This window comes from Cricetulus griseus, chromosome 2, assembly GCF_003668045.3.
Source record: "Cricetulus griseus strain 17A/GY chromosome 2, alternate assembly CriGri-PICRH-1.0, whole genome shotgun sequence".
NCBI classification, from domain to species: domain Eukaryota; kingdom Metazoa; phylum Chordata; class Mammalia; order Rodentia; family Cricetidae; genus Cricetulus; species Cricetulus griseus.
In genome coordinates, this window is record NC_048595.1 from 387,172,429 (window position 1) to 387,198,971 (window position 26,543).

Genomic DNA, 26,543 nt, shown 5'->3' on the forward strand with positions numbered 1-26,543 from the left:
TCTCCTGATTTATATGAATAAATAAATCAGTCTGCAGAATCACACATGGCTTCCTCCACCAACTGGTCCAGCAAAAAACAGTTATGGAATTCTGCCCTTTGCTTTCTGGGGATGACAGTGATGCTGCCATCTGAAACCAGAGTAGCCACCAGAACAGGAACTGGTCTGCTGGTCTCTCCTCCTGGAAGGAGGGGACCACTGTGAATGACCTTCTCTGAGGACACCAGCCACCTCCCCTGGCCCCACAAGATACACACACTGCTGCTCCAGCTGCAGGTGGCCTTGGAAGGTGTTAGATGAACAGGAACTGGTACAGCATTCAGTTGGCTACCACTCCTGCTGAGGTGGGACTTCCCAGTGGTGCAACAGTTTGGGGCTCACTGACAGTCCATCTGTAAATTACCCCTAACCCATGTATATGCTCAATAAACTCATTGGTTCATTGCACTGCATTTGGATGCAATCACTTCTTTGGTTTGTCATGGATGCTCTATTGGAGTGAACATAATTGTGTGTATCAGCTCCCCCCAGGGAAAGTAATGTAGCAATTAACTATTAAAATTTCAATAATCAAAAGCACATTTATTGAACAAAGTATTTGAAAGTAGAGCTACACATACATCCTGACTTGAAGAAGTCAATTTATTTTCCATAAGTATTAAATCTAACAACATAAACAAAAAGAATACAGTACATTTCAAAACTAATCAATTTGGTTTTTGAAATTTTTTGCGTAGCATATGGAAGCTGAAATATATTCTTTATGTCAAAATTAGTTACTGGAAGAGAAAATTCCCAGAAAAATTTTAAAACCTATTTTGTTCTACAACCATATATTCATGAGTTCCAAACAGCTAATATAGAAATGCCAGAGTTGACATGTCACTGTCTGAATTAAAAAGTACTTACACTATTGGCTTTTCCAGACGACTTCCCTGTGAACCAACAATCTCCCCCAATGTACAAAACACTTGTCCCAGAAAGTCCTAAAATAGATAAAAGGATTAAAGCTCATAAGTTCCCAGACTGTTATGCAGTAGATATCTTGTGCATCACTTTTGCATTTTTTTTCCATTACCAAAATACAGAATTCTCAATTCTAAAAATAAGCCCAATATGAATTGGTTTTTACCATGCCACTTTCCTCCAATTTCATATGCAATTTCACACTTTAGTCACAGAGCCAGTTTGTTAGTTTGGGCTTCCAGGTACTATAAGTCACAAGACGATAAGGCAGGGGCCCTGCTACCATCTATATATATGCACTGAGAACACAGAATGGAAGCCCCATGATCCAGGATGCCCAGATGCTTCAGAAGTCTGTGCTATCCTAAAAGCTCTGGAGGGAGGAGCTCTGTGCATTGAATAGCCCAAAGGAAGCCCAGTGAATGATGTACAGACATCAAATACAAAGTTTTATTTTTATGAAAAAAAAAGACTCGGTAAATCTGCTTGTTAAATGTACAAGGTGTGATACTGAGTTCACTAGAGTTTCAGAGAAATGACTTTTCAAAGAAAAAAGAAAAAAGCCAACTCACGATTGTAAGCTACTACTGGCCCCATTGTATAGATAAGAGAACTGAGGCTTGAAGAAAGCAACTTGCTCAGAACCATAATGAAAACCCAGAAGATGAATTCAAGGTTCACTGGGGTACTAGGTCTAGTCATGCTGCCTCTACTTCTAGCCAGTGAGAAGAGCTGCAGATACACATGAGGCCAACAAGCTGAGAAATAAAATCCCTCATTACTCAGTGCAGGTAAAGCAAGGCAGATGGTGTCCTAAGTCCAAGCAGGAGACAAAGCCCCATGTTAGACTAGGAAGTGAGCCTGGAGAAGCAGGTGGGGTCAGACTGAACTGTTAGCCCTGGAGAAAATATCAGACTATCAGTACATAAGAGGTGAGCAAAGAAAGGAACTCAAAGTAAAGGGAAGAAATGTAGGTGAAGAGCTGGGACCTTGAGGAACTCTCTTGGTTCAACAACTGAAAGCAACCAGATAGCTTTGGCCAGTGAAGGGACACAATCAGTGCAGAGCATCGAGACCCCATGCATCTAGTACCAGCTTATGAGATTATGACAGGAAAGACTCTGCATTCAGGAGGAGACTACAATTGCTACTATTATTCTAAGTGCTAAGACCCAAGCCAAGGTTGCAATGAGTGGTGGGAAACAGATTTGGTCAACTCTCTCTGTATGGGGTGGGAAGCAGCCCAGAGACTTAAAAATTCACCCTAAATCTAGAACTTGGTGACTGAGAGAGGGATGTACTATTTTAAAAACACAAGACCTTTTGAATTAGTTTCTAAGTATGCAAAACAATGTAAATCCTTGTTGTAATTATTAACAGTTAAATCCATATTTAAGTTGCATATCATTAGCATATATATTTAAAATATGGGAGTTGAATAAACCTAAAGCTACCTAGAGCTGAATCCTTGCCTTTCCAAATGCTTGGTATTTGGAAAATCATTGTTCTGCTGAGTAGCGGCAGCAAAACCTTTATGGAACATTCTAGAACTGTTTACTAAAAATATTTCTGTCAAGGAGCTGCTGCAAAAACATGCTAAATGGATTTGGTCAATGGGATACTTAGACTCAGTAAAAAGCTGTATGCTATTGCACAAAAGAACAAAATAGAAATAGATACCACCCTACATACCCACCAGCAAACACAGGAGCATCATTATTGCTTCGCAGAAAGAAAATAAAAATAAAATCAAGAAAATGTGCACTGCAACATGAACCTACAAATATTCTTCCAGTTTCCTTATTCTGCCCCATATTTACAGCCTCCCTGGGTTTGTTCTGCATTTCTGTGTCTGTACTGTCTGTATCAAGCAACACATTCACTACCCACAGAGCAAAAGTCAACACATGATATTTACTAAGCAGTCACGGGGTGGGAAACTTCTATTCAATGTGTGTTTTAGCTGGCTTAATGGCTCACATCTGCTATGCATCTTACAGTACACTCATGTGTAAATAATTAGTGTCTTTCAGTGGGTATTTTTAGGTATTTTTTGGCTGTACATAGAGATGGAAATAAAAACAAACCACACCACAAATTGTCTCACTGCATCTTATGCTGGTGCTGTGACCCAGTTGTGGAATCATTATAATTAGGTTGTAATGCTATTTCCAAGAATAAATGCAGTCCCTTCTATAATTCTAGCCCCTACAGACCAAATCTAGCCTAGAGAATCTCAGGCAGCTGAGAAATAGTTTAATGTATGATACGATAATGGCTACTGCTTTCTCCCCCAAATGGCCATGAAAACAGTAGATGTCTGTTAAACTCATTCTTTAAATAACAGTTTCATAATGTATGAAAACCATTCTGTTCATACCTAGGATTCATTGAAATTTAAAGTGTATCCAACTATTATATTCAATATGGCTGCTGCCAGAGCTAATAAGAGTGATAAAAAGAGAAGGAGGGGAGAGAGTGGAAGGGATTAAATAACAATAAGAATAAAAAGTAGCAGATAGCCAGTGTACATGCTCACATTATTTCCACAGCAATCTGCATCTAGATTTGTTATAACTAAATGACTCCAAGTCCCTGCAACCAGGGTTCTGCTGATTACACACAAACATATTAGTTTCTCTCTTCTTTTTTAGATCTCCACACAGCATAACATTCTTTATTCTATGATTTATTATTTCAATTATTTCTAAAATATGAATATTTACTGATCTGTTGGCCTAAATTTTATTCTGTATTGTAGCTTCATACTTGTCTACATCCTCTATATGTATTAAGTGTCTGCCCTGAGCATTAGAAATTCTACAAATATGAGTAGGAAGCTCTGGAAACTGAGATGGCTCAGAGGGCGCTTGCAGCCAATAAATCCCTGGGACCCATAGGGCAGTAAGAGGGAAATAACTCATGTCAGCTGTCCTCCAACAGGCACACACTATGGTACATGCACACATGCACACCCATGCAAGCACACACAATAAATAAATAAATAAATAAATAAATAAATAAATAAATAAATAAGAAAATAAATTTAAATACTAAAGAGAAACTCACTTTGCAGCAAAGCTGATTATGTCTTTTTGGGAACAAATACTAATGTTTTTTTGATTTATTTGAATCTCTCTTGTGGTGGGATGCTTGTATACTGTGTGAAAATGTATTGCTGTGATTGGTGTAATAAAAAGCTGAACAGTCAATAGCTAGGCAGGAAGTATAGGTGGGACTTCCAGGTAGAGGGAAAGAGAAAGTGGAAGATGAATCTAGGTCCCATTAGATGGTGCCTATGAGACATAGAGAGCGTCAGTCATAAAGAATGAAATAAAGGTAAAAATGACAAGGAAAAACATTGACTAATATAAATGGGTTAATTTAAGTTATAAGAGTTAGTGGGACAAGCCTAAGCTAAGGCCAAGCTTTCATAATTAACAAGAAGTCTTTGTGTTGTTATTTGTGACCTGGCAGTTGACAACAAAGCTTGTTAATCTCTCTAGGTCTGTCTTTCTGTCTGTCTGTCTGTCTGTCTGTCTGTCTGTCTGTCTGTCTGTCTCTTTCTCTCTCTCTCTCTCTCTCTCTCTCTCTCACACACACACACACACACACACACACACACACACACACACACTGAGATTATAGTACATAGAATCATGAAGGTCTCTGTTTTCTGCACTTATACCCAAACTGAAACATGTACCAGTGTCTCTATACCTCAGTAGTCCAATCTATAAAGTTAACATAATAATTCCTACTTCATGGACTCCTGGGAAGATTATTTAAGAAAATATCTGTAGATAATATATGCAAAGCAATTGGAATAGCTATCTGAAACATAACCCTCTTATCCCCTTGGATAAAATATTATTATATACTCATAATGCCTTACTTGCTACAAGAATTCAACACTGGGATATTCTAACTATCTAAATAAAATAGCTTCACTTCCAGTTCCACTCTGCAGACATGGGAAGTCACCATAAATGCCATAACACAATGCAGGTGTGTCTTACACACTAACTCATCCTACATATTGTACATATAGGCACACACATGCAAAAGGATGTTTTTGAAAACACTGGTACAAGAAAACCAGAAGTATTGTTTCTGAATTTTACACTCCTGACACCTATAACACATCAAAAACCTAATAATAAGCAACTTCATAAGCATCTCATAGAATGATCTCTTTCTCTCAATGGTTCTACGAAAGATAACTTGGAAATAGTTTTCCTACCTTATCAATGACTGATGCATACCTAAATACACAATATCCCTAATTAATATGTAATTTAAGTTAAAAGACATTCAGTTGTTGTGTTGATAGTCCACTTTAATTCAACAAATCAATTGGGATCAGCCTATGGTTCATGAGTCAACCATTAGATTTCTTCACATGAGTCATCATTTGCTTTTTATCCATTTCTGAGCTCTAATTAGCTAATTTGTACACATCTATACAAATAGTCAAAGAAAGAAATGAGTGACAGAAATGTCTTGCATTTGTAGTATTTTAACTTAATGTGGTAAAATTGAAACAAAATTCCTGTCCATAAAGATGGTATCACTGTCATTACTTGCTAAAATCTATTGCTGGAATGTCCTTCTAATATTTCAAACCTCATTTCTATCTATTTAACTTCTAGAAATCATATCCATCACTAAGAAGAATGAAGTGTTAGTTATATCATACACTGCATTCAAACTACTTTTAATAACCAAACCAAGTATTATTTCAGTAATGGTTCTTCATTTTTAAATAATTACTGGAACAGTCATATAATTTGGGAGATGAGAAAGCTCAAAAACAAATGGAATCAATATTTCAGTAGAAATTATTTGTCAGTTTAATAATAGAGACAGACAGCTTTTTCCACCATCAAATCCAGGATTTTTACATTTAGTAAAAGAACATTGATGAACCATAGAAGTTAATTTTTCCAATGCTCTAATAAGAACTTCTAAGTCGGGTGTTGGTGGTGCAAGCCTTTAATCCCAGCACTCGGGAGGCAGAGGCAGGCAGATCTCTGTGAGTTTGAGGCCAGCTTGGTCTCCAGAGCGAGTGCCAGGATAGGCTCCAAAGCTACACAGAGAAACCCTGTCTCAAAAAACAAAAAACCAAAAACAAAAAAAAAAGAAAAGAAAAGAAACAAAAAAAAGAACTTATAAACTAACTTACAAAGAAAAGTTTGAAAAATTTCCCCACCTAACTTCATTTTTGAAGTTAGGATGTTCAAAATATTTTGTCATTCTAAGAGTGCAAATTAAGGCAATTAATTAAGGCCACTGAATAGAAATTAAGGTGTCATCAAATTGGCAGTTACTGATTAAAGCCAACCCATTTTAAAAATCATGACACATATATAATATACACTTTAAAAGCAATGCAATTCACAAATCGAAGAAATTTCATGTGTAAAATGGTAACTCCTGGAAACACATTATCTTCAGTAAAACACTAGTTTCTCAACAAAACTGTTTGAAATATATCATGCAGACAGCTGGCATGCCAATAACTAGAAGACTAAGACTTCTATGAAATACTAATAAGTGTCAAGTATGAAATACTTTAGTGTTGCTAAGTGATAATATTAATCATGTAATATTATCAGTAGGACCTCTGTTGATACGAAGTCCTGGATAAGAGCCAATTCTCCACACAAACCATCCTATCTCATGTAAATTAATGAGTAATAAAGTAACAATCATTCAGCTGAGATCAGGTAGTAATTCCAGGTATGATTCAAGAGTCTAAGGCAGATTCTAGAGTTTACAAACATGGAGATAGGAAACCTAGCCTACATATCAACCATAAACACTTTAAGCATGTTTATAAGGCTAGATCTTATCATCTTACATGAATCAGAAAGCTTTTTATTCTCCGGACATCAGAGGATAACATGGGGGACAGTTAGATGAAGATTATTAATGGTGAACAAAAAAGTATTGGAGAGTTACACTCATCTGTGGGTATAAGGTAAGTAATTAAAAATGGAATTAGGAGTTACACTGGTTTAGGAAAGTGACAGTACATTTGCTCCCAACTCTTTATGAATGAAGGTTCCTCCCTACCAACCCCCAGCAGATGTAGACTATTACAGAAAGCCACAAACTGGTCAAAATGCAAAAATCAACTGCCCAAGGGGTACCCATCCCAATTGCTATTGCCACAAATCCTACACCTAAGGCTCAGGGAACATTGCAGAGAGGGGACAAAAAGATTGTCAGAGCCAATAGAAAAGGAAATCTGCTGTGAGATTGTGTTCTGTATATGTCAGCAAAGCTGTACCTATGAAATCCCAACAGTACAGCTAGCTATACAATAGAAAACCTGAAAAATGACATGGGATGACATGTGAACTGGAATTGGGGAAATCTAGCCATGTCTTATCAATAGATCAAGAGCTACAGGCAATTATCAGTTGCCTAGAGAAAGAAAGAGAGAGAGAGAGAGAGAGAGAGAGAGAGAGAGAGAGTTATTCATCCTCAGAATAAACCTCTTAAATGGTTATTTAATACCAAGTGGTAAGCACTAAAAATGTATGCATACAAGCAACACTAAACAGCACTTGGCACTGTTAATATATTTATTAACAGATGTGTGTGTTCACACACATACACACACACACACACACACACACACACACACACACACAGTAGTGTGCTGCCTCAATTGATGTGTCATGCTTTATTGAATCCCATGGTAGTCCTATCTCTTTCTGAACAGAGATGGAGGAAGAATGGATGGAGTGAGGTTGGGAATAGAAGGAAGGTGGGAGGAGAGACAGGGAGGAGAGGAGGGTAGGAGAGTGGGAAGCCTTGGTCAGTAAGTAAAATAAATGAAAAAATAATAATTAAAAAAAGAAAAGAAAAAGAGGCCATGAATTTGAGAGGGAGTGGAGATAAAGATATGGAGGCATTGGAGGGAGGAGGAGGAAATGGAGAAATGTTTTAAAATAAATACCTTCTAAGTATCTGAAAGGTTCAGGACCAGAAGGAATTAGAGGAGCAAAGAGAGTAGAAAAGATGCAAATACCATATGCTCATGGATAAAATCCTCAAAAAGTAACCAATTAATGGAATGAGAAAAAATGTAAATATTTGAGACAGAAGCTTGTCAGTAGAAAACTGCCAAGAGCAACATTGTTCCTAGGACAACAATGTATATGGTTACTCCAGGAAAAGGAAGCAGAGATGCTGGGGGGTGGAGCAGAGCAAACAAGGAAGTAGACTGATCTCCAGCCTAGCGCAGGGTAAATGATCGAAGGGCTGGAGCCAGCAGTGGCATGTAGTAACAAGCTTCGAAAATGGTGATTCTTTCTGGGTATATGGCTGAGAGTGGAATTGCTGGATCTTGAGGTAGACTGTTTCTCATTTTCCTGAGAAACCTCCATACTGATTTCCAAAGTGGCTGTACAAGTTTGCATTCCCACCAGCAATGGAGGAGTGTTCCCCTTTCTCCACAACCTCTCCAGCATAAATTGTCATTGGTATTTTTGATTTTAGCCATTCTGACAGGTATAAGAGGATACATCAGAGTGGTTTTGATTTACATTTCCCTGACAGCTAAGGCATGTTGAGCAATTTCTTAAGTGCCTTTCAGCCATTTGAGATTCCTCTATTGAGAACTCTCTCTTTAAATTTTTTATTTAAATTAGAAACAAGATTGTTTTACATGTCAATCCCCATTCCCTCCCCCCTCCTCCCCTGCCTCCCCACTAACACCCTTCCTATCCAATACCATTTCTGCTCCCCAAGGAGAGTGAGGCCCTTCAATGGTGGGGGGCAGTCTTCAGAGTCTATCATATCCTTTGGGATAGGGCCTAGGCCCTCCCCCATGTGTCTAGGCTGAGGGAGTATCCCTCTATGTGAAACTGACTCCCAAAGTCCATTCCTATCCTAGGGATAAGTTCTGATCTACTACAAGAGGCCCCATATATTTCTGAGGCTTCCTCACTGACACCCACATTCATGGGGTCTGAATCAGTTCCATACTGGTTTCCCAGTGATCAGTCTGGGGGCCAAGAGCTCCCCCTTGTTCAGGTCAGCTGTTTCTGTGGGTTTCACTGTCATGGTCTTGACTGCTTTGTTCATCACTCCTCCTTCTCTGCGACTGGAATCAAGTTCAGTTCAGTTTTTAGCTGTGGGTATCTGCTTCTACTTCCATTAGCTGCTGGATGAAGGCTCTAGGATGGAATATAAGTTAGTCATCAATCTTGTTATCAGGGGAGGGCATTTAAGGTAGCCTTTCCTTTGTTGCTTAGATGGTTAGTTGGTGTCATCCTTGTAGATCTCTGGACATTTCCCTCATGTCTGATTTCTCTTTAAACCTATAATGGCTCCCTCTCTTATGGTATCTTTAAACCTATAATGGCTCCCTCTCTTATGGTATCTATTCTTTCCCCTACACAACCTTCCTGCTCCCTTATGTCCTCCTCACCCCTCCTCTTCTCCCCTTCTCTTTCTCCTAGCTCCCTCTCCTCTTCCCCCTCTCCCCTCCCCCCAATTTGCTCAGGAGATCCTGTCCCTTTCCCCTTCTCCGGGGGACCATGTCTGTCCCTTTTAGAGTCATCTTTGTTGCCTAGCTTCTCTTGTGGTGTGCATTATAGGCTGGTAATCCTTTGCTCTATGTGTAAAATCCATATATGAGTGAGTGCATACCATGTTTGTCTTTTTGTGACTAGGTTACCTCACTCAAAATGGTCTCTTCTAGTTCCATCCATTTGCCTGCGAATTTCATATTCCATTATTTTTTTTTTCATTGAGCAGTACTCCATTGTGTAAATGTACCATATTTTTGCTATTCATTCTTCAATTGGGGGGCATCTAGGTTGCTTCCAGGTTCTGGATATTACTAATGCTGCTATGAATATAGTTGAACAGATGTCCTTGTTGTATGAATGTTCTTCTTTTGGGTATATGCCTAAGAGTGGAATTGCTGGATCTTGTGGTATACTGATTCCCATTTTTCTGAGAAATCGCCATACTGATTTCCTATTTAGTTCTGTACCCCACTTTGTAATTGGACTATTTGGTATTTTAGTGACTAGCTTCTTGAGTTCTTTGTATATTATGGAATCAGTCCTCTGTCAAATGTGGGGTTGGTGAAGATCTTTTCCCATTCTGTAGGCTACCATTTTGTCTTGTTGACTGTGTCCTTTGCCTTATAGAAGCTTCTCAGTTTCAGGAGGTTCCATTTATTAATTTTTCCTCTCAGTGTTTGTGCTACTGGTGTTATGTTTAGTAAGTGGTCTCCTGTGACAACTCATTCAAGAGTACCTCCCATACCACAAGGACATCTGCTCAACTGTGTTCATAGCAGCACTGTTTGTAATAGACAGAACCTGGAAGCAACCTAGATGCCCCTCAACTGAAGAATGGATAGAGAAAATGTGGTACATTTACACAATGGAGTACTACTCAGTGGGAGAAAACAAACAAACAAACCAAAAAACAATGACATCTTGAAATTCATAGGCAAATGGATGGAACTAGAAGAAACTATCCTGAGTAAGGTAACCCAGACACTGAAAGACAAACATGGTATGTACTCACTTATAAGTGGATATTAGACATAGAGCAAAGGATAACCAGCCTAAAATCCACACCACCAGAGAAGCTAGGAAACAAGGAGGACCCTAGAAATATATACAAGGTCCACTAGAGAAGGGGAAAGGGACAAGACCTCCTGAGTAAATTGGGAGCAGAGTGGGGAGGTAGGAGAAAAAGGAGGGGAGAAGGGCAGGGGGAGGAGAACATGAGGGGTCAGGAAGGTTGAGTTGAGGGAAGAAAGAGAACAGCAAGAAAAGAAGATACCTCAATAGTGGGAGACATTATGGGCATAATGAGAAATCTGGCTGTCAGGAAATTCCCAGGAATCAACAAAGATGATCCCACCTAAGAATCTAAGCAATAGTGGAGAGGCTACCTTAAATGCTCTTCCCCTATAATGTGATTGATGACTCCCTTAAATGCCATCATAGAGCCTTCATCCAGTAGCTGATGGAAGCAGAAGCAGAGATTCAAAGCTAAGCACTGAGCTCAACTCCTGGAATCCAGTTGTGGAGAGGCAGGAGTGATGAGCAACAGGATCAAGACCATGTTGAGGAAACGCACAGAAACAACTGACCTGAGCAAGTGGGAGCTCACAGACAGCTGTGGAACCTGCATAAGACCAAACCAGATCCCCTGAACATGGTTGTCAATTGGGGGCTTGGGCAGTCTATGGGGTCTCTGGCAATGGAGCCAGTGTTTATCCCTAGAGCCCGAATGGGCTTTGGGAGTCCATTCCCCATGGAGGGATACTTTCTCAGCCTAGATACATGGGGAAGGGCTTAGGTCCTGCTGGAAACGATGTGACAGACTTTGATGATCTCACATGGGAGGCCTCATCCTTCCTGAAGAGAGGATGGGGAGTGGAATGGGGGGATGGTGGGAGGAATAGGAGGACAGGGGGGAGAGGGAACTGGGATTGGTATGTAAAATAAGATTCTTTTTAATTGAAATAAAAATTAATTTTAAAAAAGAGGGGAAAAATAGAATATGGTGACTCTGGCTAAGCTTCCTCTACAGGATATCTAAAGGCTTTAGTTCCCTCATGAACCTGTCATCTTATTTTCTCCACATTTATTCTTTTTAAAGTCCCAAATTCCTAAGTCTCTTGGTTGGTGTTTTCCAGACCCCGGCACCTCTAGTCTTTGAACATCACCTAGCCAGTGTCTGCATTTGGGAGCTTACTTGGGAATCTCAACTCAAAAATCTCTTCACTATATGTCCCTCACTTCTTATCCCTGGCCTCAGTCACTTCTGCAGTTCACTATTTACCAATTCTCCAGGTTCTCTCACCAATACTCAAGAGAGCCACACAATGTTTATTTTACATCTAACAGGGAATTCATCAGTAATCAAACAGCCATAATATATTCCAGATGGGATGGCTTTTGCCACTTCAGTGGCTTTAATTGTCAAATGTGACTCATGCAGTCAAATTATGACAGATTCATAACTGTTATCCTTAATTCCAATCTTGCTTCTCTGACCTCATTCTTCACTCCAGCAGGCACACATCGTTTAAATGCATAAATCAAATCACATCGCCCTCCGGTAGCATACAACAACAAAACTCGAAACCTTTAGAAGCATGGCCTATAAATCTCTGCATCCCAAATTTATATGCCCCTTTCAAATGGAATCTTCAGGCTGTCATCAACATTTACAGATGGCCACAGCAGCATACTACAATCCTTCCTGCCTCAACAACTTTGTATTGCTGTTTCCTTTTTGAACTAGAATGCTGTCTTACCAAAATTTACAGTAGCTTCCCCCCCCCACTCTTGTAAACTATATACTCAATCAGGACACAGCCATGAGAATGACAGTACAGCCCCACTGCCTGGAAGAGAGGAATCTCAGCTTGTTGCTCATATCTCTTTCTCTCTGTGTCTCTTTCTCTCTGTCTGTCTGTCTGTCTGTCTGTCTGTCTCTCTCTCTCTCTCTCTCTCTCTCTCTCTCTCTCTCTCTCTCTCTCTGTGTGTGTGTGTGTGTGTGTGTGTGTGTGTGTGTGTGTGTGTGTGTGTGTGTGTGTGTTATGGCCTCAGTATCTATCAGTATATGTGCTATAAGGAAAAGAATCCATTTTAATCACTTGTTTGTATCTGTGTGCACTGAGTAAATCTGCCCACTTTACCTCCACAGTGGCCCTGTTGGAGATGGGGTACTCTTTGAACTATTCACACTCTGCTCTCAATGCAAGAGTTGACTAAAATACATTTACTGCTGAAATGGCTATACAGATATACACATTAAATTACATCATATGTAGATTAATTTAGTGTTATGGTTTTAATATGAAATGCTCCGCAAGGTGTCACATATCTGAATACTGGTCTCCACACAGTGGCTCTGTCCTGCAAGGTTATGGAACCTTTTAGGGGGCGGTCCCTAAAGTTTTCCTGGGAATGGGCTTGGAAGAAGTAGTGTCTGCACCTATTTGTCTTCAGGCTCTCTGCATCCAGGTCAGTTGCCATGATGTAACTAACTTGCTACTGCTTCCTACCAAACATGAGCCCCTAACAACTGTCCTCGCTTACATCACTTTCTTCGGGTATTTTGTTTCCTTTTGGAAGGTGTTTAGTCTCAGAGATGAGAAAAGCAATCACTGCACTTCATTTTACAGTCTAACAAAAGAACCTTGTCCCATCTGTGAACCTACTTCTAGGAGAAAGCACATTTCATGGCCCAAGCATTTAATTTTCAAATAAAATTATGAAATAAAAGTAACCCACAAGAAGAAGTTTACATGCATAATGGTTAGGGAATACAATAGAGACTACAGATGCCTGCAATGAAGATTAGCAATGGATGGTCAAAGGAAACCAGTGCACCTTCAGAAGTCCAGCAAGAGAACAAATCATTTTGGCTGGCCTCTTGGCTATGCAGTGTTACACGTTGTGCAGCTTTAATGTCATATAGTCTGGCACACCAAGAGTAATCCTAGGCACACCAACTATGAGCCTATTATTAACCCTTTTGTGGACTGCTGAGCTGACAAACTTAAACTACATAAATGAAAGTTTGGGATGTAGTTCTGCAAACAACATTAAGATGACTGGGCTCACAAGTGTTTTTGAGAATGTGATATTTTATCCTCATTACCTATCACCTGAGGAAGAGAATACTTTAGCAAAGGTATTTATCCAGAGAACCATAACAAGAATCAATCACATGATGAAATGAGACCCTGGATTTTATCACCCTTCACCTAGAACCAGTCATTTCCCTTATGGAAACTTTCCGACTGCCAGAGAGAATCATTTGAATTCTGATGGTGTTTTATGTAAGACTATTCTAAACCAAGCTATAGGTCTACTTTCTATCTCCATCCTCCCTGATGACTTGTTTTGCTTTGGGGGTCAAAGTTTGACTGTGTGGCCCTGCCTAGCTTGGACCTTTCTAGGTAGAACAAGCTGGCCTCAAATTCAGATAGACCCACCTACTTCTACTTCCTGAGGGTTGGAATTAAAGGCATGTGATACCACATCCTACTAAAAAATATTTATAACCCAAGATCCTTAACTATCAGATGCCAAACAAAACCATTCTAACAAGAAAGTCCTTCCAAAGTTACTCAAAATTAAAATTTAAACAACAAAGATTTTAAAATCTGTTTCCAAGAAATGATTTGCTATCAAATCCCGTTTGCAAAAACAAATAAGTGAATTCATTCCATCTAGGGATTTGTGCACTTATCAGTATTTCTAAATGACTCTGGTTAGTATTTCACTCTGCACAGTTGGCAGGTAGACAATTATGCTATTAAGGGATCATCTCTCTGGGGATAGACCTAGCCTGCTGATTGGCTCCTCTGATCTTTGAAATGCATCATAAATTTCTTGGGGTTGAATGCACTATGTGCTTTTTAACCTAAAATCTGTACTTCAATGCTTTCAAATAAGAAAGATTTCCTATTATTAATTTCTAAGACACCCAAGGTAATCACCTCCAGAAATTCTTATAATAATTCTAACCCACATATCTTCCTGCTTTGGACATGCTTTACCCACTTGGGGGCTCAGGCATTTATTAACTCATTTGTGTTGTCTACTGAATATACAGTTTTTAAAATTATTATTGGACTTATTGTGTGTGTGTGTGTGTGTGTGTGTGTGTGTGTGTGTGTGTGTGTGTTGTGTATGTGTGCATGGTGTGTGTGTGTGTGTGTATTGTATTTGATGTGTGCACATGTGTATATTTATGTTTGTATGTGTGGAGGTTATAGATGAAGGTTCAAGGACAATCTTCGGGAGTTGGTTTTTTCCTTCACCATGTGGGTCCTAGAACCTAAACTCAGGGTTATCAGGCCAACAGCAAGCACCTTTACCTGCTGGGCCATCTGCTGGCTCCAGAATATATTTTAAATATCTTATACAGTAATGAAGAGTATTCAGATAATATAAACTGTGAGGACTACAAGAGGTTAAGGAATATTTAAGGAGAATGGTAACAAGAACCAGCAAGAAAAGCAAGAAGACAAAAAGATTTCCTTTACCATGACAAAGACTGACCATTTGCCAAATATTCATGAGTTGGGAAGTGTTTAACAGTGCACTAAATGTCTTAAGAGGAAATTAAGGAGGAATTAGGCTCCCACAGAACAAAGACAGCACTAGAAATATAATGAACTGTATAGGCTTTTGATCTTAGATTTCAGTAGAATATTTACGGGAAAATATTTAACAAGAAATTGAAAATTGAGTTGGTTTGTGAATTCAAAATCAGATACTCCAGAATCTCACCAGACATAGCAATGTGAGACCTATCCTGAAGAAACTTTTACACAGTGAGCTGAGATTAATAAAAAATACAAAGGAAAACATGAAAGACATTAATATTAAGACCTGGGTGGGGGCAGAAGAGAAACTTTAGGTTATGATGAATCTAGAGGGAAAGGTTTCCATGCAATTTAGGGGAAATAAGTATTTCCTGGTAGATAAGGGTTAGTTCTGTCCAATTGGATAAGGATACATATGATGACAACAGGGAAGTGGTCACTATCTTAATCACATCAGGTAGTTTCAGAAATAAAAGTAGGATCCAGTTAGTTGAAAAGAGCAAAGTAAAGAAAGAAATCAGGATGGAATTCCAGGATGGCCAGTAAAGATGAATGATGAGAAGCAGAGGGTAGAAGAGGAACTATGAGGGCAAAGAAGTATTGAATTGAAAATGTGAACTTTAGGGTTTATTACTTTTATAATTACATGCATATGTATGTATGCATGCATGTATCTGTGTGGAGGAAGGTGTATGTGTGTACAGCTGACACAGAGAACAGAGGGTCTTGATCCCCAAGGAGCTGGATCTACAATGGTTGTGAGCCATCCAATGTGGGTGCTGGGAGCAGAACTGAGGTCCTCTGCAAGAGCAGTATACAGTCTTAAGTGACGAGTCATCTTTTCAATCACACAAAGCATTTTAGGATGAGAGAAGCATGAAACTATTTTGTGAGGAGAAAAAGAAAACTTTCCTAGAAAAGAAACATTTGAAACAAATGTTCAATCACACATTCCATATGGCATATATTTTATATTATAATATCTAATAATCCCTGATTACTGAAGGAAGATATATTCAGTCATGTCTGAGGTACATATACCTCATATACTTTCTTCTTTGAATGCAAGGCAACTATGGTGATGGAGACTAAATTTTAGCATCTTCATAAACACGCTCCAAACATTCATGGAAATGTCTCTAACTGCTCAGGTATTTAGCAGTTTGAACTAAAACAAACAATCAAGAAATACAGAAGTTATTTCCCAGGTAAATGGTAACCAATTCTATGCCCAATAAAAGGGAGGAAGGCCTCTTCCCCATGTATAAGATAATGGGTAAACACAGACCTATGGAGAATAGGAGCTTAGAAAAGGTACTGAAGAGAACAATCACATGTCCTCAGGAGGACAGGGAAGAAATGGGCTCTTGTTCCAATCCATTCCTACTTTCTGACCCAATATCCAAAGCCTTGCCTCACATCCTTGAGATACTCCTGATCCATGTGAATGAGTGTTTCTACTCTTTCTTTCCAACAAAACAATCACACCTAGAAGCTATGGCTCTTTTCTGTTTCTTCCAAGAATATTTAGAAAATTTCTAATACCAAGCTATGCAAACACATTCACAATGCCCAGTCACAATGCTGTGAGCCTATTATAGAGAGAAAACATTCTCAATGTCCAGTCACAAAGCTATGAACCCATCATAGAGAGCAACATATTCACAATGTCCAGTCATGATGCTGTGACCCTATCACAGAGCGAAAGCATTCACGATGCCTAGGCACAATGCTACAAACTTACAATAGAGAACAAGTCATTCTCAATAAAAAGGCACAACACTACAAATTCATTATAAAGAGCAACACATCCTCAATGCCCAGTCACAATACTATGCAGTCATCATAAATAGCCAATAGCATGGCCACCACACTGACCTCTACTGATGGAAAGGAAACAGCATATTATAGCATTTTTTTTAATTTATAGAAAAGTCACCACTTAGATTTTTTTTTTATTTCTTCACATGACTTTACTAGGTTCTTTATACACAATTAAATATTATACCTCCTTTAGTGAACTAAAGTGAAAGAGTGATTTTTATTACCCAAATCCATCTCCTAGATTGTGATTAGTTCCTTGGTTCCTCTCTCTCCTTTGAATCACAGTATTGCTCTCTCTAAGCTATAGTGGATATTATATGCCCAACTACTTTATTTACAGGATATAACAAAGGATGCAGGCAGCTTGCTGCCTTCCCAGTGTTGACTGCTAATCCTACAGTTGTAGGCGCTGATTTCACCTTGAACCCGCTGAATCCTTTTCATAACATTGCTGTACCCCTTTCTGACACAGCCCTCAGATTATGGTTTGAATGTAAATGTCCCTCATATGCTCATGTATTCAAACAATTGGTCCCCAGTTGGTGGCTTCCTTTGGGAAGGGTGATGGAATCTTGAGGGAAGTGGAGCCTTGTTGAAGAGTACTTCACTGGGACAGCCTTTAGGGTTTCACAGTTTGGTCCTACTGCCCCTGCCTCCTGTGCATGGGTGAGATGTGATCAATTACTCTGCATTTTGGCACTCAACCTGCTTCAGAATCCTGCTGCCATGTCTTTACTGCCATTCCCTATAGAACTATAAATCAAAACAAGCTCCTTTCTACTCTAAGTTGCTGTTTGTCAAGGCATTCTATCTACCGCAGCAGCAGAAACACAGCCAATAGACCCTGCTCCTTGCTTTGATCTCATTTCAGTCTTCCATGTCAGGAACAAGCAGATAAATTGGTATCTTCCCCGAGTACCTCACTCTCATTTTCTCTGCTTATCCTGCTGGACATGCCAAGCTCTGGCTCTCTACTGGTCTCAGACTGCATGCCACTATTGCAGGGAACAGTCATGGTCTGGAGGAAGGAGACTAGAGAAACAGGTATGGCTTGACCAGGGATGAGTATGTCTTACACTGTTAGGAAACCATCATGTGAGGAAATTCTGGTGAACAGCTGGACTTCAGGGAAGCAGGGCATGGCTCTGCCTGGAACCCATGCACCTCCCATGTCTCCCAAGTGGAGCCAACTAAGACAACCTGATACACTGTGGCTGTCTGCTCAACATGATATACAATAGACCAGCTTCTTAAATAAACAAAATGAAAACACTGATCCATTGTATCTATTGAAGGTACTTTCTTCCAAACCCCACTCTACCTTTCCTTAAAAACGATGCTTTTCATGGAAATCACATCACATCAAAAGTCACTGACATACAATTTTTAAATTATCAAATGAGCATGAATATAGTAACAAATAATCATAAAACATATATAATAACAAAAATATGAACTTACATGTTTGGATAAGTTAGGACTCTTTGAATCAACATCATATCTGAAATATTAAGAGTAAAATTCAAATTATTTCTTTTTAATCAACATCATATCTAAAATATTAAGAGTAAAATTCAAATTATTTCTATAAAACACAGCTAAAAATAGATTACTGGAACACACAAACATAATTAATTTGAACAATAACTAGTGGGATATTAAAAATAACACATGTTTAATTTCCAAATAATCCAATGATAGAATTGACACTTTTGGGTCACTTGAATGCTACACAACCCAAGTATGAATCCTGTTGTTTGAGAAGTTGCAAATTTATCTTTTCTTTGAATCAGAGGTATCTAAGTGCCACTCAAATGACTACAAAATCTCTTTAGAATGGAAAATTCTTCTCTGGATATAAAAAATAAGCAGGTCTTGGTAAGAGGCTATGCACATTATACACATTGCAATTCTTGTCTAGTAGCTTAAATGATAGCTGTTAAAAGTTGAAAACTCACTGGAGTAACAGAAACTACCTTTTCCCAATCACAGGACTTAGAGAAGCTGTGTTTTATGTCAACAGAAATGAATTTTGTAAACAGTACTTTATGTGGGAGTATGATAAGCTTTGGTTTTAACCAGTTGCTACTGGACATAGATGATCTCCTAGAGAGAATTCAGGATTACTTGATAGACTGGATTTTATGGACATGGCCCAAATAACCTCAGTGTGCCAGGCTCTTTAATAAGATAATATTGTCCTGACACTAGTCTTTCTCTAAACCAAACTCTTTCACACTCATGTATAACTTCTTAACAGAAATCAAGGCCACCTTTTAATGTTAAAGTGTTCTCTCTCATATTAATAGAATCTTTTCCCAAAACATCTCAGTTAATGATAGAAAAAAAAGAGAGAAAGGAAAAACAAAGTTCATTGAGTATACAAGTGTGCATATGTGCCAAGTGCACCCATTATAGGCAATATGCCCAACATACCAAGTGTGCCCAGTATTTCCAGTGTGGTCAGTATACCTTCAATCTCTAGTGAGTCCAGTGTGCCCAGTGTAGTCTGAATGCCCCGTGTACCCAGTATGCCCATGTATCTAGTATGCCACTTTTGCCTACTAATACCAGAATGCCCATTAGAGTCATGGACTTTCAAGCATCCAGGTTATACTGGCACACTGGGTACACCAGACATGCAGGGTATACTGGACACACCAGGTACACTGAGCATACAGAGTAACATTGATACTGGGTACACTGGAAATTCTTGGTATACTGGGCACACTGGGCATACAAGGCACAATAATACAATGAATCAAACTTTCCCTTTCCTTTTTCTTTTTTTCTTATCATTAATTGTGATGCCCGCTTCTCTGAAAACTATGTATTTAGGTGAGAGAGGAATCTTTAACTGATAGTCTCCCCTTTGAATGAATCTTAAAAGTTACATTTCTAACAAAGAGGAGCAGATGTTGTTTACAGTTATTTCTATATTTTAGAATTGTAGCTATATCATCTAAAGTGGAATCTTATTCTAAGTATCCCAGGATGCACATCTCAAGAGTTACCAATGGAGACAAACCAGTACATAACCCAGTGACCAGTCTAGTACTCAGTGACCAGTCCAGTATTCCTAAAGGACAGGCCATTCCCTCCTGTGCAGGGTTAAATGGGAGTCACCTTCTACTCTTCAAGATCATGAGGAGGAGCTGGCTTCAATATCTAGGCTGCCTGTGAGCAGTAGAAGACAAATCTTGCCTAGCCTGAGATGGCACATGCTAGGCGATAACCCTTCTGTATACTGTGAATATAAGTTGTTCTTATTGGTTAATAATGAAAGCTGCTTTGGCCTATAGCAAGGCAGAATATAGCTTGGTGGGAAATCCAAACTGTATACAGGAAGAGAGAAGGGCGGAGTTGAGAGAGACATGATCAGCCACCCAAGAAAGAGCATGCCAGCAAACCAGTAAAAGCCATGGCTACATGGCAATACATAGATTAATAGAAATGAATTAATCTAGATGTAAGATCTAGTTATTAATAAACCTGAGCTATAGGCCAAGCAGTTTGTAATCAATATTAAGCCTCTGGGTGATTATTTAGAAGTGGCTGTGAGACAGAGTGGGACCATTGGAAGCATTGGGACAAATAAAACAATTTATTTGACCCACAAAACATATTGAAATCCTTCAAAGCAAGAGTGTATTGATGTTATACATTTCATTATTACTGCCATCTGACTGATCAAGACATATTTTACTGGGCCAGTCAAATCTAGACTCATAAATCTCTTTGCGGGGGTTCAGGCTCCATGGGAATGAATGGATGTAAAAGATCCTATCTTCTCTCTCCTGTGCCCTGGCAAATCTCACACAATGACTGGGCACTTGAATGCCTTGCTCAGAGTCACTGTGATACATGTATCCTTTTCTACCAATAATGAAATTTTCAACCACACCAATATTGTATTTATGAGACAGCCGTATTATTTGAGTGCTGGGAATAATAAAAATAAACATCAAAGCTTTACACATTAGCTCCATGAGACAAGGCAATTCTATGATGCAAAACTGATAAACACTAAGTGCATATAAAAAGTCAATCAGAACCAGAACAGCAAAAGGTACATGGCATAATCAGAATGGCAACAATATCAGTAGTATCACGAGTACACGCAAGCTCTCTCTGCCTTACCTACCTATCATCTATCCATCTATCTGTCTGTCTGTCTGTCTAGCTACTTATTGATCATCTATCATCCAGCCATCATCCATATTACCTATCCATCATCTATCTATCTATCTATCTATCTATCTATCTATCTATCATCTATCTAGCAAGATACCTGTCATCTATGTACCTCTCTCTTTACCTTTCCCTCCTTCCCTTATTTCCTAAATTTTCCTCATGAACTGAAAAATTGAACTATCTTTTATAACATGCACTTGTTACGATGATATGCTTTCATTTGTGGCACTGAACCCAGGAACTCCATCACACAAGCAAGAGTTCTGCCATGGAACCATTAAGAACAGATGCTCAGAGCTGTTTTACTTATCTTTCTCTGATTATGCACAATCAGCTGTATTGGTTGATCTTCATTCTCAACTTGCAGTCACCTAGGAGACACACCTCATGCACTTCTGAGAGTGTCTAATCAAGTTTAACTGAGGAAGGAAGAACACCCTTCTGTAATGTGTGTTGTCTGATTTCCATGGGGTGGGACCATGAACTAAATGCAAGAGTAAAAGAGAAGCAACAGACTCCTGTCTCTGCTTCCTGGTCAGTGTCACAGACCAAGCTGTTTGTGACAACATGCCTTCCATACCAAGACAGATAGCATTCCTCTGAACTGTGAGCCAAAAGAAACCATTCCCTGACTTAGTTTGCTTTGTAAGATATTTTGTCACAGCAACAAGAATATATCATTTGCAGCTATTAGATGGTTACTCCACACTCTTGTGCTATGGATGGGTGATGGCTGGACACTTCACACTGGTGTGCTATGGATGGGTGATGGCTGGCCTCTTCACACTGGTGTGCAGTGGAGGGAGGATCCTTGCAACTGTTTGCCAGCCACCACACACTAGTGTGCTAGGAATGGGCATCCTTCAAACATCTGCCAGTGTTAGGGCATTGGACAACATACTCTCTGCTCTCTGGGTGATGGGAGTTAGAAGTCACACTTGATTTTTCATAGGCTACTTTAGTTCATTCATTATTTTCTACATTGTCTAAGATTAGCATACATTTTTACAGCTGATACACTTATGTGAGAAATTTTAAGATGACCACGTGTATTATATACATATGTATGCAGCTAATGAAGTAATGAAGTTTTCCCTTATTCATTTTACTTGAAAAAGGTCACAGCATAAAAAACAGCCCACTACCAAATTGAAAATATTATATGAGACATTTCAATAAAATGAGTAAACAGAACTAAATGCCATTGGAATGCCCCATGGGCTGAGAGAATGTATGTTGCTTTCCTTGAGATCTGAAGTTAACCCTTTCTAGCCCTCCTTGTTTTAGTTATTCAAAAACATAAAATTGAGATGTTATTTGAATTAAAATTCTGAAATTTTAAGGAAGCTCTATCAATTCAATCTTGCAGAACACCTTCATGGTTCCAGAATTATTTGATTTCTTTAAGACCTTTAAGTTCTAGGAAGTTGAAGTGACAGGACAGTGTGGCAGTCAGTCTGCCTAAGTTACTTCCTATTTCCTGAAACTGCCACAGCAATGGGTACCAGGTAAGGAACTATGAACAAGACATGAACCCAGAATGCCAGTAAAGGGTACAAAAGGTGACAATAGAGAATAAAATGTATAAGCTGTCACCTGCAAAGGTGATAGGTGCCTATCAGCAGACTAGCAGGCTGCAATTAAAACCCCAGGGAAATGATTCAAACAGTCAGAGAAAAAAACCAAAACCAAAACAAAACAAAATGAAAATAGATAAAATGAGAGTTTAGAGAAATAACAAAGACTGTACATTTCTAGGGTAGTTTCAACCAATCAGGACACATAGTGGGCGGTCTTTTGTGCTTCCTTTTTACACTTAAATCAGAGTAATAATAAATCCCACTACATTGAAAACAGGCATAATGCCCCAGGTTACTTAAAACAGAAGAATAGTCAGTGGAAATAAGCATCAATAAATGATAAAATATATTATGTTCTTGCAATAAAAATATCAAGTATCCCTAAAAAATGAAGTATACAGCTATTCTGTGGCACAGAAAAAAAAACATGTGAAAACTTAAAGATACAGGAAAATACTTTTGCTTCAATTCCCAAAAGCATATCAATGTTTAAAGAAGCTCCAATGGTTGACACAGTGAACCACTTACAAGATTTTTTAAATTGGAATAATAGAATTCTTATTTTATAAGTTATATCACTTTACATTTATAATAAATACTTTTTGCTTTCAAGTGGAAGAAAATTATGTAGATAGATGTGAAAGGGAGAAAGAAAAGGGAAACAGAACAAGGAACCATGAAATGGTGAATGGTTATAGGATAAAATCAAAGTGGAAAAGTTAAGGGGGCAACCATGCTGCTGTGAGGGAAGAAGCATTTCAAAAGCAGTTGCTGTAAACTCTGAGCAAGTGGGGCAGTGGGCTACGTTCACATGGTCTTCCCTAGCTGTTAAGTAACAACAGGGCAGCCTCCATGGTCAAGGGTGGGCAAAAGCCATTGTTACGCTTTCCTTTTATCTCTGAGTACCCTCATTTGATTATCTGGAAAGAAACTTTGTGGAAATAAGCACCTAATGTGAACATCATAAATTTTGCTTGCTTAATCTAATGATTATCTGGCACCCTTTAAAGAAAGAATTACAGATTCTTTGATTACAAACATCTCATAGTAAAATAAAATACAGTTACTAACAGTAAAGAACTTATTTTATATTAGGAGGGAAATTAGGACTCTTCCAAATAAGATATCATCTTTTGTTATTAAAAAGTATTCATATGTTCTGATAGGCTGGTATGATTTTTTTCAATAATTTAAACAAAGCATTAACCTTCTAAAATACTTTTGTTATCCATATTTTGATATCCATTATTTTGATATACAAGGCAAATGATATATTACATTACACAGAGCCTCTGAAATATTAGTACACATTTTTTTCTGCCCCTGGGTTGGTTTTTTTTTTTTTTTAACCTGTGTCCAGATACCCTGAGTTCCTAAAGCTCATCTTTGTGGAACGATGGCTCATTTATAACTGACAACACCTAAGTAAAAAAACTGGCTCCATGTTTTCTGTGGACAGGGAGTTGAACTTGACAATAATACTTTAATATGGTTGACTCAGTGTCAAAATATTAAAATTATGTAAAATAAAAAGGTAGCTTTACCACCTTAGGTCTTAAAAACATGAAGAATCAGGCTTGAGAGATGGATCAGTGGTTGTAAGCACTGGCTGTTCTTCCAAAGAACCTAGGTTCAATTCCCAGCATCCAAATGGCAGCTCACAACTGTCTGTGGCTCCAGTTCCAGGGTACCCAGGACCCTCATACAGGTAAAACAGCAATTTACATAAATTAAAAGAAAAAAGAGGTAGGGTGTGTGTGTGTGTGTGTGTGTGTGTGTGTGTGTGTGTGTGTGTGTGTGTGTGTGTGTGTGTGTCTGTCTGTCTGTCTGTCTGTCTGTGTTTGTGTGTGTGTGTGTGTGTGTGTGTCTGTCTGTCTGTCTGTGTGTGTGTGTGTGTGTGTGTGTGTGTGTAAACATGTAGCATCAAGGGATACCATCATGAGACAGAGATGCAAACAGTGCTAGGCTAGCATGTTATTGGGAGAAGTGAGCCATCTGCCATTAGTCATTAAGCTGGACATGTCCTTGGAGTACTCTGAGCTTGAAGGAGCCCAGTGGTATAGGTAAGTTTGAGAAAAAGCCCACCTGCACTCCCCAGGACTAAGCTGTTCACTCACATATTCAAATCATATTTAAAAACAGCATTAAAAAGAAAAACACTGTGTACTGTGCTTCAGCCTCTGGCCAAACAGAATAAAGCTGCCTTCCAATGGAACAGCCAGATTCTCAGGGCAATCTACTCAATCCAGGCTATACTACTCAAGGAGTCTCTAAAAATCGTGTTTCTAATGTCATATTTTAGGAGAACTTACAAGTCAAAACGAAGATTCTCTCTTTCTTCAAAGAAATAGTCCAGAATAAATTTTCTTACAAAATCAGGATTCAAAGTATTATCAATCACTTCAGTTCTTCCAAACTATAGATAGAACAAACAGAGAAGTCACAGAGGTTAAAACCAAACATTATCTGGTGACTTACTTCAAAGTGTAGTATGCAGTATCCATTTTGCTTTTAAAAACATGAGCAATGAATACCCAGTTGACTTGATCATCTGTAGCCCCAGAGAGAAATGCCTAAATATCAAACCACCAATGGCATGAGCTAAGCATGAGCCACCCTGCATCACACAAGTCACCCACCATACATCACCCTCCCTTCTTCTAACTGGAAAACTGAATTCCTTTCTAACCTAAAGAAGCCATGTAGACATTAAATTTACTTTCTCAAATAAAACATTTTTAGAAGTCAGACAGAAAACATGTATTCTTAATTAGCGGAACTAAATATTCATAATTCATCCTCACCTCTTGTAGACACAGCCCTTTTACAAAGCGAGGCCCATTAGTCTTGTTTTAGAAGTTTCTTATCATCTATTCTACACTTTAGAGCCCAAACATTACTTAATCACATTTTGATCAACAAGTTATAATGAAGCTACCAATCTTGTATGCTTCTAAAAAAAATGGGGTAATAATATAGCTTTGAAAAATAAGTTTCTCCATTTTGAGGACGTGGAAATCGGGGAACAAAAGTGCACATTGTCTCCTTTACGTCTGAAGGCAAGCCATTAGACAGTGGTCCTAAAGACAGTACAGATAACACATCACACTTGCTTTTACCCTCAGCTAATATTCTTCACCTCTAGCTGTCATATTAATGAGGGGGTTTTAACCTTAGCTGTGAATCTATTATGCAATCAAGCAGGCAGGCTATCTTGCTAGATAACTTATTTTTATTAAAGATCCAGGAAGTATTATCATTTTAATAGGAAAACGAAGAATCAAGCTCATGCATTCAATGTGAAGGCCAGGGGCTTTTTTAAAACTTTGTATTAAAATTATCATTTAAAATATACTTATTTTATGACAAAGTATTTATTTTGGTTATGGCCAACTAATCACTCCCTTACAAAGAAATAATTTGCCCTTGGACAATATTTTATATCATGGACCAATATCACACGGACAAACTGAAATCCAAACATTACTGCTCATATATGAAGTGTACCCCTGCAAAAGGCTTATATGGTTAAAGGCTGTTCTTCAGCTTGTGAGACTATTTTGAGAGGTTCTAGAAAATTCAAGTGGTGAATCTAGTGGATAGATCAAGTCACTGAAGACAGGACCTTGAGTTTTATTTTATTCCCAGTCTCTTCTTTCTTGTGTCTGTTTTATCTGCTTCTTGGCTGCCATGATGTGAACTACTTGATTTGCATGTCCTCCCATCACAATGAACAGTAAGCCAAAGAAACAAATTCCTCCTTAGGGTTCTTATATAAGCAATTTTGGTCACAGTGACTATGCCAGAGAATGGGGCTCTTGCAGTGGCAAAGCCTGATACAGGGTGCTTGGGCCCTTAGCATC

At 38.6% G+C, this 26,543-nt stretch overlaps 1 protein-coding gene across 2 annotated transcripts in view; it reads right to left on the reverse strand.

The window, feature by feature from the left end:
- LOC100767916 (copine-8) overlaps window positions 1-26,543 on the reverse strand; it is a 188,424-nt gene that overhangs the window by 106,471 nt on the left and 55,410 nt on the right. Inside the window, exons 4-6 of one of the 2 annotated variants that reach the window (XM_027396311.2) lie at window positions 24,993-25,096; window positions 18,368-18,407; window positions 910-986 (exon numbers count right to left, since the gene is read on the reverse strand). In XM_027396311.2, the coding sequence (XP_027252112.1) occupies window positions 910-986; window positions 18,368-18,407; window positions 24,993-25,096 (221 nt within the window). The remainder of the gene's footprint in view (window positions 1-909; window positions 987-18,367; window positions 18,408-24,992; window positions 25,097-26,543) is intronic. The other variant, XM_027396312.2, reaches the window with a different exon arrangement.